This window comes from Carassius carassius, chromosome 8, assembly GCF_963082965.1.
Source record: "Carassius carassius chromosome 8, fCarCar2.1, whole genome shotgun sequence".
In the NCBI taxonomy this organism is placed as follows: domain Eukaryota; kingdom Metazoa; phylum Chordata; class Actinopteri; order Cypriniformes; family Cyprinidae; genus Carassius; species Carassius carassius.
Genome location: NC_081762.1, coordinates 14436438 through 14450162, shown reverse-complemented (window position 1 = coordinate 14450162; position 13725 = coordinate 14436438). Strand labels below are relative to the sequence as shown.

Here is a 13725-nt window from a genome sequence, read left to right as displayed (position 1 = left end):
TGTTATCTTAAAGGGATATACACCTATCATTATTTACTCACCCCCCCCATGCCATTTTAAATCCTTATTCTGTGTCATACATGATACTGTGAAAGCACTGTACTGTATTTCAAGAATCCGAATCCATGTGTAAAATTTTGGAGGAACAGACTAAAATGTTAAGTAATTATTCACATGAAGCCTGAAAAAAGCTATGACCAGGTCATCGAGTCAATGGTTTGCACCAGAGAACTAAACTAAACTAAACAGTAAACAAATCCCTCTTATTAAGTGGTTCAGGCTGAATGATTCAATCCTGAATCTGAGGTTCACTAACCAACCAAACTACTAATGACTAACTGACCAAAATTCTTGTAAATGTCTGATTTTAAGTTTGGAACAACAAGAGGGTGAGTAAATAATAATGCAATTTTCATATTTTGATTAACTATACTTTTAACCAAATCATTTTTATAAATTACTGCATGATTATCATGATCTTAAATGTTTTTACTCTTGTCATAAGACCTTAATTTGTAACTTTCAGGTACACCTGTGACTGATGTCTTTTAACCTGATGAAATCTATAGACTTTTTTTTTTTCAGAAGAGGGCACCATTAGTGGAACTACCATTAAGAAAACCGGATAGTTACCACAGCCCTCAGTCTTTTAAAATGTTGAGGACATAAGAATTAATTAATTGGGGTCTAATGAAACTGTTATATAGACCTACTAGTTACTGACCATTGCCTTGCTTTGAACAAGTATGAGTGTGTTACTTTTGCTGCACGATGGAATGCAAGTCTTATTGTGATTTTACAATGAACAAGCATTTTGTTATTAAGACTTTCCATTTATTGACATTCCAACTCATGAACGAAAAAAAACTGTGATCATTTGTCCAGCATCTGCAATAAAATACTCAAAAACAATTCTTGTATGATTTTTCTGAAAGATGTAAGTATATTAGGCTAATGTCACGTAAGTAGCATCAGTGGCCACACCACAATTGTTGTCTTTCATGGACATCAGTATATAACCATCATTGCCCCAGTAAGTGGACCAGGAGTTTTTAACTAGCCAATAGGGCTGATTATCCATTATCCCATAACCAACTGCTAGCACAGCATGATCCAAGTCATCAGTCCCGTTTTCTGTGGATATAGAAACATATAACATGAATTTCTGGTTTCTTTAGAAAAGAGTACTGAATACTTGATTTAAGGCAATTTGTAAGGCATTGCTGTACTCAAAATAATATGCTAACTTATATGCACTTGAAATATACAATATTAACTGTGCATCAAAGTTTCTAAATAAAACAATTTCTAAAAAAGTAAATAAAGTATTCATTACATTACTTATTTTATTTTGTTGGATATATTTAATGATCTGGCAAATTATACAAAGCAAATAATATATTAAATATTGTGAAGACTCACTGCATGCTGGTTCGTAATACACTCCATTGCTGTAGAAGGTGAAGGAACGATGAGAAGCATCAATGCTGACTGCTGCAGGGCCGAATTTAACGATAGCAGCCTTCAGTGCCACAGTATCACCACTGGTCACATTAGTGTAACCGCTCAACTTTGCCACCATGGAGGACTTATTGTAGTGACACAAACCATTCTGAAACACACACCGTGATTGATTAGTCGTGTTCTTTTAACCACCAAAATGGATCAAAAACATAGTTTTCTACTTTCTAGAAAGCAAGTTGTAATACGTGGACCCTTTCAAGCAATCAGGAAATAGTGTTTCTGACTATAGATGTAAATTCCTGTACAGTTTTGCAAGGACCTAAACAACTATTTAAATCAATCAGAAATGTTTGGGTTAGGTAGAGATGTGTGGTGTGTGTACACACACCATGCCCATATATCCTCCATAGCTCTCGGCGGTAGAAATGCCACCATGTTTCATAATCCACTCAAACGCTCTCCATTCCTCTCCTCCATCACAACCATTATTCCCAAATCCCCATGTACAGTCGACCAGCATCTGCTGGGACAATGGCGTCAGCTGTCCCGTCTAAAAGAGAGAGAAAGACAAGGACAAGTTCAAATTTGTGTCAGTGAAGTAAAACACATTATTCAGTTGGACATTACAAATATCAGATCATAAAAAACAACAGATTATCATAATGTAAGAATAAAAAAAATCATTAAATTTAATAACAGCATCTTTTTTTTCTTTCATGCAACACATGCAGGTAATCGGTTTCTTGACTCATATAATAGAGAAAATAAAAGGTTCACAGAGTTTTTTATATTTTTGATAATAAATATGATAATAGAGCAGCATAACAGACTTTTTGTACAGCTAACATAACAGGAGGCGGCTGACACCTGAATTCTTGCACATTTAAAGGAGCTAGTTAAGCCAAAAATGAAAATTAAGCCATAAATTACTCACCCTGAAGTCAACCTAGATGTATATGACTTTGATCTTTGTGAAGCCATTTAATGCAACTTAGTGTTGTACTCCATCGGTCCATTAGAAGTTTAATAAAAAGTTCATCCATTTATAAAAAAAAAAAGTGTCTCACACAGCTCCGGGGGTGAACAAATGCCTTCTGTAGTGAATCGATGCGTTTTTGTAAGAAACATATCCATATTCAAAACGTAATAATTACTATAATCTAGCTTGCACTCACTGTTGTTAAACGGAAGCAGCTCTGGGGGAAATGATGTATGAGGTCAGCATTGCACATGCGCTGGGAAGTCTCACAAAAACCAATGTTTGTTAACAGAGGCAAAGGAAGCAAAGTTTCCTTACTTCAGCAAAGGAATACCAGTCTCCTCTTGGCTCATATCGAAATCCTCCGACATTCTTCTTTACAATTCCTCGTTTTGTACTTCTAATTAGTGACCGTTGTTTTGTTTTGATCTCTCCGCTTAGTTTCCGCTTGCATCACTTCTGACCTCATACGTCATTCCCCTGGAACTGCTTAGTTTACAACTGTGAGCACAAGCTAGGCTAAAGTTATTATTATATTTTAAATATGGACCGATAGAGTACAACACCCGCTTAGTAGCATCAAACGGCTTGAAAGATCAAAGACCATTTTTTAAATAACTCTTACTGAATTCATCTGAAAGAATAAAGTCATATACACCTAGCCCTTTAAGCTCTTACAAAATAAAGTGGATATGGTGTCAAGGATTCTTAATGCAGATTTACCTTCAGGAAAAGTGCTCCCTCTAGTGTTCCAGTGGTGGCAAAGCTCCAGCAGGATCCACACACAGCCTGGTCTTTCACTGGTGTCACAGCCCCTGAAAATACATAATATTTTTATTTTTTCACATGTGCTTAACCCCAGGTAATTGTCATTTTAAACACCGCTTTTAACCCCAGGTAAAGAAACGATTCACATCTGTCATTTGAAAGTGGTGTTAGCACAGCCATTTACCCGGGGTTATGAAACCCTGATTCGGAGCATTGCTGTGCTAAGTTTGTTCAGTGTGAAGCGGAGCGGTGTTTGCTTGTTGCTGCTGGACGCTTGGCAACAGACAGCCAATCAGAAATTGAGCAACGAGACTCATGTCGGGTTAGTAACCGGAAATGCACGTCATGTAAAAAGAAGCCGGTGAGAGAAATGTAAAAAGATGGAAGTGTGTAAACAGGTTGCCTGTTGTTCATCCAATCAGTGACAGTGACACCAAAAATATGCAAATAAGAATGTTAACCCTGGGTTTAGGAATGTACAGTGTGAAACGGCGGTTATCTCCAGGTATAGTTAAAGCAGTGTGAAACAAAACTACAGATAACACAGGATTCCGTTTATCCAGGGTTTAGGATGATACATGGTTAACAATTTCAAGTGTGAAAATCCCTTAGGTGTATCATCTGAATCACTAGACATGCATGGAATGATTCTGACTTCACATACTGTACAACCCAACAAATTTAAACAAGATATACACACCATACAGCCTCCAGTCTATTGAATCAGGGGTGTCTATAGAGCGGACTTCAGAGGGAAAAGGCTGAGCCTTTCTGTGAACATGAGTCCTTTTAAGTCCTTTCATCTTGGCCAGCTCTTCTTGTGACCGATCTGCCAGGTGATTGACAGAGAGGGAAAAAGAAAGACCTGCTCTATTCATAGAGTGCACATACCTGGGGAAAAATGTATGTAAAAATAATTTCAGACAAGTTCACAGACTGCTTATTGTTTTTTCATTATATAACTTTGTATAGATTATTATGGCTCCATATTCTCATTTATTTCAAGGTAATTAACATGTCCATGTAACCAAGAGAGAGAAAAAAAGCTTTTTTCACATTTTAAAGGGGTGGTTGATTGGTTCACTTTTAACATTAGTTAGTGTGTAATGTTGCTGTTTGAGAATAAACAATATCTGCAAAGTTACGAAGCTGAAAGTTCAATCATGCAAACAGAGATATTGTCTTTTTAAATTATGGCAGTTTAATGCCTACAGTTATGGATAGTGGGGACTGCAATCATATGCCATATTCGACTGCTCCAGATACGTTGATCCGTGCGCCATCTTGGAGCGGTCAACTTGACGTCACTCACCATAACAATCAATGAATATTCAAAGATATACATGTGCTGTTGTATCTACAGATGCCTCATTAGTGGCTGTGTCTATGGGCCATGATGCATTTTTGGAGGTTTCTGTCTCAAGGATTGTGAAGTCACTGTAGTGATTATATATATATGCTACTTCCCAGGTTTGTGACATCACAAACCTTAAAATGTACATAAATCCCACCCCCAGGAACATGACACTGGGGCGAGGCCATGTTGCACTGTTTTAGAGATGAGGAACAGTTGTTGCCAATGCCTTCAAAACTAGAGGTGCATGAAAAAAAATCTATTCATATATGAATCATGATTCTGTCTTCTAACGATTCTAATGGAGTCACAGGTGTTAAAATCAATGTTCTAAAGCAGCGGTTCTTAATCCTGTTCCTCGTGTCCCCTGCTCTGCATTTCTCTTTCTCACCTGATTCAGATCATCCGCTCGTCGGATCCAGCAATGGACCGTGTTCCAATTACACACCTGGTCACTCACTTCATGCGTTTTCTCTGATCAGATAGCTATCCTTTTGTGAAAAGACCAGGTGTAAATTCCCTCTGATATGTTTTCGAGACACATTTAAATCTAATTGCTCAAACCAATGGGCCCCATTCCAGATGAAACTGGACAAGTGTAAATTCATCCGCTTGTTGAAACCACACATGCAAATTTTACTCCTCCCAAAACATTAAAATAATAACAGCGTGAGAGCATTTTATAGGCTATATATAAAGCATGTTATAGTTTAAAGTATAGGCAACAAGCATCGCTACGGATGAGTAGATGAGTATTTCTTCAGCAAGCCAACGTGCAAACTACTGCAAATGAAACTGAAGCAAGTCGCAGATGCTTAACACACAATCATCTTCATTAAGAGTAGTGAAACTAACCCATCTTTCCAGTGCTGATGCAGCGCTCTCTCCTGTTGCGGTCTTTGATCTTGAAATTTACTGATAATTAATCAAATCGCATAAAACGCAGCGTATATCTGTTGTTTCCTTGACATGTACTCTGTTTAGTGTGGGAATTGAAGACCGGATTTATATCCATTTTGCAAAAACACATTTATGTGGCCAAGAGTAAATGGAAATTTTTTAACAAATCAGATAGATATCCGATCAGAGAAAATGCATGAAGTGACCAGGTGTCATTAGGCCCCTTACGTGTCTAGACAGACAGATGTTTTTCACATACAGTATCTATGAGAAGCATTAAACATGGACGTGCATGTGATTGCCGTGGTAGGCAGTAATACTTGCTAGCAAACACTTCTTACTGTTACAATTTTGCTACAATGCAATCATGTATTCTGCTGTATTAAAGTTTTAATCAGGATAAAACTGTATATTAAAAGCTAAGATAAGTAGTAGCATTTATAAATAACGTACCTAAAAGTATGAGCTTTTAGAACAAAAAAACACACCATTCTGAAATGTCCTGTAAGAGTCGTGCTTGCATAGATCCTGTTCACTAATATTCTCTGGGTCTAAATTGGGCTCAAATTGATAAAAAATATTGACAACATCATTGTTTACAATACGACACTGGAGCATATTGTGAGGTGAGAGGTGGGACATTTTACCAAATCACAACACACTAAGCCAACTAACCAATCTGAGCCCATTGTGTCATTCATTCTGAGGGAGGGGTTTCATAAAAACAGGAATTCTCCTATGAACACATAAGGGTGTTCATAGGAGAAGGGATAGAGCAGTGTAGAATAAAAGGTAAATTATGTGAAAAAATTTTTTTTAAATAAAGCATTAACATGTTAGACTGCACCCAATAAACACAGTCTAAAAAAACAGAACAGTTAACCACCCCTTTAATACAAATCACCAAATCTCTACTAATGTTTCTTAGTTTTTCCTCACCGAATATTATGTACAAAGTTGTGCTCACGCGCCTCATGCTCCTTTTCATTTTCATATTGCCGCTCATACTTCTCCTTAAAGTGGCCAAACAGACGGTGGGCGTGGCCAACGGGGGAGGTGTGGACAAGGTCTCGGATGGGGTTGGCCAATAAATGATGCTCCAGACCAGGACCAGGAAAGTCACCACAGGTCAATCCTAAACACAAAAGTGAGTTTTGATTAAATGGTTTGTAAGTGGCAGAAAAATGTCTATTCACTGAATGAGTTATGCATTTATTGTATTCACCTCCAGGTAGTTTGAAAATGTCTGAATCAATTTTAGGGCTGAAGTCACTGTAGTCGATAAGGTATTTATCATAGTGGGACCCAAAAAGGGTGTTGAATCCCATCATCTCATAGTGGTGTGGGGTGGCTGGGGAATCATTTCCCTCTGGACGTGTGACCCACAGTCGATACGTGTTCTTCTTATGGCCAACCTGAGTGACGTTTTTCCAGACCTCACACAGATTGCCTGCGTAATACTCCATCTTCTCAAACTGCAAAACAAACAATTTCATAAACACCTCAGCCTTGTTCCTTTGGTTTGCTCCACAGAAGATAAGAAGTCATACAGGTAGTACATACTTCAAAGCCCTGCAGATCAGGAAGTGCTGACTGTGGAAGTATTGGATCCTCCTTGGTACCATTAAGCTGGAAACACTTCATAGTATTGAATTCAGTCTCAGTGGTGACTGGTGTAATCTTATAAGTAGCACCATACTCCAAATCATTTCCAATAAAAAAAGTGCACACTGTTCCTATAGACAGCAGCAATTAGAAAGAAAAAAAATGATATAAAATATCAACAGCTTGTCTATAAACATGTTTAAATACAGTCTTGTTTCATTTAATTTCATGATGATAACTGACCGTGATAAAAGTCTATTCGACTTCTGTTCCCCTTGAGATCGAACCAAGCTTCAAATGGTTCCTTTATCTCAGCATAAGGCAAAGTAAGCAGACCTACATAAAAGAGGAATTTGGGACTTTAAAAGACGTGTACTGTACTGGGATGTACTGTGTACGTATTTAAATATGTACCTTTAACATGATACATCTTTCCAAAATCAGGAACAGTTCTGCCACCAACTGGTGTGGCATCTGAGGATAAAAAAATATTTTTTAAACAATACCAAACATAATATATACACTACGAGTGCAAAGCGTAACATACTGAGCCTAAAATATCGTATTTATCCAAAACATACGGTGTTAAAAACATAATCACGGAAAATGTCTCAGGAGCTAAATCACGAGATCAACTGTCAGACGCTTTTGTTTTCTTCCTGTTTTGTGTTGTTCTCTCTTATATAGACAGAACTTTACCTGCAGCACACACCAGCAGCACGAGCCCAGCTAGAAGAAGACACATAATGTAATCTAAAGAAACCAGACAGACATCCACTAGAGATGAATACGCTTTCTCCTTCTGGAAAAAAAAGACCCGGAACAAAACAAGAAAATCACGCGAAGCTTGAACGTAAATGTGTCTACGCTTAGACGACTGAAAGAAGACCACTCACGATAGAAGAAAGTTCCCATAAAACACGGGAAGGAGGGACTAAATTAAAGTCATATGACTAGAGGGTCTTGCTGTCACATGATTGTAGTCAGCTGTTTGCCTTTGACCAAATTCCTCTAAAGCGGGTAAAATTGCTGACTTCTAGATGTTCACAAGTAGTAGGCTACATATCTTAAAACACGTTTCTGGCCAATCGAATCACTTTAAATCAGAATTAAGCGCCAGAAGGAGAAAAAAATAATCTACAAAGTGAAATGTAGTGACATGCGAGATGGGAAGTAACATTGCAAAATGCTTGAAACATGAGATGAGCTACTGAGAGTGAAAAAAAAATATGTAGACATAAGAGCTAAGGCTTCGTGATTGAATTAACACTAAATTATCACAGATCAAGCACTTATGTTAATTCAGTGCTGACTAAAGGTTATTCACCACTTCCAGTGTATGTCTGTCTGGTTTCTTTAGATCAATTTTAACGTTATATGCTGCAGTTAAAGTGCTGTCTCAGTAAAAGAAACAACACACAAAAGAAAAGAAAACGAACACAAACGGGCATGATATTTAATCCCACTATATATAATAGCTGAAACACCATTTATGTGATGTTTTTAACACTAAACCCATCTATATAGTATACATTTGATTTCACTGTTATAGAAAATATGAATATGTGATTTTATTATCAGGTGCCACAACAGCTGGTGCAGTTCCTGGTTTTGGAAAGATGCATCAATTCAAAGCTATATTTCTGCCAACACAGTACATCTCAGTACAGTAGACTTCTTTTTCAGTATGCTGCAGGCGGCTTGTCGTCAGAGACCCTGCAAAATAATAAGGCTTGTTCGATGATGATATGCGTCGCCTAGTCTCTGCACTGCATTCTGATTAGAACATACAGTCATGGCCAAAAGTTTTGAGAATTACATAAATATTAGTTTTCAAAAAGTTTGCTGCTAAACTGCTTTTATATCTTTGTTTCAGTTGTTTCTGTGATGTACTTAAATATAATTACAAGCCCTTCATACGTTTCAAATGCTTTTATCGACAATTACATGACATTTATGCAAAGAGTCAGTATTTGCAGTGTTGGCCCTTCTTTTTCAGGACCTCTGCAATTCGACTGGGCATGCTTTCAATCAACTTCTGAACCAAATCCTGATAGCAACCCATTCTTTCATAATCACTTCTTGGAGTTTGTCAGAATTAGTGGGTTTTTGTTTGTCCACTCGCCTCTTGAGGATTGACCACAAGTTCTCAATGAGATTAAGATCTGGGGAGTTTCCAGGCTATAAACGGCAAGTCTAGACATTTTGCTGCTAAGTGGTACACAAAGTTCCCATTTCTAGAGTTATAAAAGACGATGCCGTGTACTGCAAGATTTGTCGTCATTTTAATGACACTATGTTTGAGGATGTGTACCGTGATTGGAAACACGTCACGCAGGCTTGTGAGCGGCACCAAATGAGTAACGTAAGCAGGGGCGTAGATTACGCGGGGGGACCATAGACTGGGGGGACGTGTCCCCCACACTTTTAATATCATAGAAATTCGTCCCCCGCACCTTTTCAGTCAAATGTGTTCGCATAGAGGTTTTCAAGAGCTGGTATGCATAAATATAGATTTAAACTCAAAGAGACAGGATAGTCTGCGCATGACCTGATGTTTTTTTCGGACCCAGTAGACGAGATGAACATCACGGAGAGCTAAACTCTCCTGCAGTGTGTGTTTCATTCATACCCGAAGCCGGAGTGGGCTCTCGCGCTGAAAGTCATAAGAGGAAACTTCTAATATGGACAAAAGCGTCCAGCTATCTATGCTGTGTGAAAACAGTTGTTTTGACAGAAAACAGACACTTTTGGAAACACGAAGTCATTTAACATACGATTGCAACAATATGGTTTTTCAACTAATCCCCAGCAGCAGCAGGTGATAAATAAAGTATATGAACAATGCAGTGCTAATTGACATAGCATTTATTACAGTATAGAAACTATTATAACTTATGTGAAAACAATTGTTTGTAGTATATAAAAAAATCATTATTATTTGTTATTGTCCAGTAGTTCTAGATTTCTAAGCCAATTAAAAGCTAGGAATTAGAGAAAAATTAAAGTTGCATATCCACTACCTGTCAAGTCTCTTCTGTTCACCAAGCTTGTATTTATTTGATCAAAAGTACACCAAAACAGTAAAATTGTGAAATATTTTTAAATAACATTTCAAAATGTAATTTATTGAGATTTTAAAGCTGATTTTTTTAGCATCATTACTCCAGTAACACGATCCTTCAGAAATAATTCTGATATTCTGATTTGCTACTCAAAAAAAAAAAAAAAAAATTTAATTATGATAATGTTGAAAACAGCTGAGTAGAATTTCTTTCAGGTTTCTTTGATGAATAGAAAGTTCAGAAGAACAGCATTTATCTGAAATATAATACTTTTGTAAAATTATGTCTTTATCATTACTTTTGATCAATTAATAGAATCCTTCCTAAATAAAAGTATTCATTTATAATATAGTATTCTTTTCCAAAAAATATAAATTATGCTGACTCTAAGATTTTGAATGATATAGTGTATAATGTTGCAAAGTCTTTTTATTCCACATAAATGCTGATCTTTTGATCCTTCTATTCATCAAAGAACCCTGAAAAAAATGTAATCAGCTGTTTTAAATATTGATAATCAGCATATTACAATGATTTCTGAAGGATGTGTCACTGAAAACTGGAGTAATGATGCTGAAAATTCACCTTTGATCACAGGAAAAATTTAATTGAAAAATATATTCGAATAGAAAAGGCACTATTTTAAATAGTAAAAATATTTCACAATATTACCTTTTTTTTAGCTGTACTTTGGATCAAATAAATGCAGGCTTGGTGAGCAGATGAGACTTCTATAAAAACATTAAAAATCTAACTTTTCAAAAACTGTTGACTGGTAGGCTATATAGATTACAGATATTATATTGTTATTATATTATATTATATTGTAATCTTGCTACAGTGGTCGTATAGCAGTACAATATCTATATTTGTCTTCCTTGCAATAGGCATTGTAGCTGCTTGTTATAAATGTATTTTGTTGTATATTCATGAATTTGTTGGCTAACAATCAATCACATTTAACTTGTATAGTGATTTTATCACATATTGTAAAATTTGTGTACTGTTAAAACTGTTACTTGGATCTAACTCAATAAAATTAAGACAACATTTTCCAACTACTTTTTGCAAGTTTAGTGAACTAACTGATATTTTGAGTAAGGACAACTTAATAATATGCATTTCAATGAATGCGAAAATATTAAGTAGCATTTTCAGAAAAAGCCAATAAATTGAGTACAATCAATGTACAAAATATCAGCATATTACACACATTAGACTTAATTAAAATAGGTAACATTTAAATGAAAAAATACTAGTTAATGTCTTCTGATTTATTAATTTTAACCAATTTGCCCTTTCTTGTTTTGGAAGTGTAAACTGCTTCAAATAATTAATTGCTTCGTTGCTGTGTCAATTTCCAACATTTATTAATTGCCATATACAAACAGCAGCAATGAGCTGTACAGTGTAAACAACCAATAACATATGTATCAGCTTATAAAGTGCAGGTTAGTAGAACACCTTCACAGTATAGTTTTTTACTTTGTACATACATAATATTAAAACATTTTAATATAAAGTTAACAGGCACTTTTGTCACAAGCCATATACAAACAGCAGCAATGAGCTGTACAGTGTAAACAACCAATAACATCTGCATCAGCTTATAAAGTGCAGGTTAGTAAAACCTTAACAGTAGAGTGTGTACATAACATTGAAACATTTAACACTAACATTACAGGTCACAAGCATCTGACCTCAACTTAAAAAGTGCAGCTTAGCATAATACCTTCACAGCGTGTGTGAATATTTTGAAACCTCTTTAGTTAAACATTTCACTGATCCCACTAACTGACCAGTTTTTAAAGTGCAGCTTCACAGCAGGGCTATTTTGTGTGTATAAAATATAAACTTTTTCACACCAGAAAATATGAACTGCAGCACAGTATAACACATGACAAGAACAAACCATTAGAACATCCTGAAAAATTCAACATTATGTCCAGTGTATAATGATGTTGAACAGACAAAGAAAACAGCTGTTCACAAGTGCAGAGTGACAGTCATGTCTGAGTGCCTAGGCAAGGAGCTTGTTTTTCAGAGTTATGAACTTGGGGCTTGGTTTTGGGCGCAATGTGTCAAGTCCCACGAAAAGTCTTTGAAACACCTCAAATGTTTTGGAAACCTTGGATGGATACTCAAGATTAAGTGCATATGTCAACCCAAGCAGCAAGCAGCATGCTTTGGCCAGATTTCCAAGATTGGTAAGGACTGGTATTCCCTCAATGATGATTCCTACTGCATCTGGCTCAGGGCAGACATAGATGCTCATATTCTTCATTTTCAGGTCCTCATGAACAGTGGTCTCTGCAGCCCCCTTTGAGATAAAAAAATAAAGTATTTAAGACAAACAATCTCATTTCTTGATGAAAAACAAATACTCCACTACCTGCCAAATGCTGGTTCAGTCAGTTCACATTAACAGTTAGCACAATTTAAACCGGTTCACCAGACTGACCCAAACGTGCTTTGAAACAATACTTACAAAGTAATCAGAGATGAGCTCTTGTCCACTCTCTCCCATATACTCAAAGAGGCATCTCAGAGGACATCTCTCTTCTTCACTGCAGTAGCACTTGGGTCCTAGTTAATAGAACAATAATGAACAAATTATTTTTTGTTGGTAAATTCACTCCAACCATGTAATGCCATCATTACCCTAGGTCTGTAATAGTTTTTCTTTTTTATTTATTATAATATATTAATAGTAATAACACTTGAGACAGTTTTTCTTCTAATTAGTCTAATTACCAAAACAAAAAAGCAAGATAACTGTGCATTAGTGCTATTGCCTTCATGATTAGCATCATTTTGGACATCATCCTCTACAGAGGCTTCAAAATCAAGTGCTTTCTCTGGTAACCCACAGATAATCCCTGGTTTGAAATCTTGTGATGTATGTGGAATATGTTTCCTGTGTTTGTGTGTTGCAAATGTCCCATACAAATTTGTTTGGTGATCACATCCTATGAAAACACACTTAACGGTCTCGTTATTCTTGAGATGATGACCTATGTGTTCAAAAAAATCCTTTTCATTGTGACATCCAGGGTTTTGACACAAAGGGCAGGTAAATGAAAGACTTACTTGTGGTGAATTAAGGGATTTAGCTTCTGGGTGGTATCTTGAGAGATGAGAGCGGAAGGAACTCCAGGATTTAAAAGAACATGGGCAATCTATATGAATACAAGGCAAGGCATGGCTGTGTCCAAAGGTCCCATGATGCAGTCTATAATGCTTTAAAATGTCACTCTTTCCTGGTACCACGGTGCTGCACAATTTACAGGGCCATCCCATCTGTCAATGGGGAGAGAAAAAAAATTAAGTTAGTTAGCCTTTTGAATACAAGTGTGATGAAAGCCCTTTAAAAAAATACACTTAAAATACAAGTGATGATTACCCTGCTGAACAAAACAAGAATGATTAACATTAGTTCATCGCAGAACTTATTTTAGAAAATAATCAGAAACCTTGTGTAAAAACCCCACTGAATTTTTGTAAAATTCACCTACAAGCACTTAGCCAATTACAATATTGGGAGGAGGGATGTTAATACAAATAAATTAGTCAAAAAATCTAATCACTTA

At 36.3% G+C, this 13725-nt stretch overlaps 1 protein-coding gene across 1 annotated transcript; it reads right to left on the bottom strand.

Moving 5' to 3' along the window:
- Window positions 1–812: 812 nt before the first annotated feature.
- Window positions 813–8004, bottom strand: zgc:110239 (uncharacterized protein LOC550326 homolog). Its single transcript, XM_059556361.1, has 11 exons — window positions 7770–8004; window positions 7485–7544; window positions 7314–7406; window positions 7029–7201; window positions 6691–6940; window positions 6405–6600; window positions 3912–4102; window positions 3167–3258; window positions 1853–2014; window positions 1423–1612; window positions 813–1134 (listed from the first exon to the last, which is right to left on the bottom strand). Exons 1-11 carry the CDS (start codon window positions 7813–7815, stop codon window positions 947–949), a joined length of 1641 nt encoding a protein of 546 aa, XP_059412344.1. The 5' UTR covers window positions 7816–8004; the 3' UTR covers window positions 813–946.
- Window positions 8005–13725: the final 5721 nt, after the last annotated feature.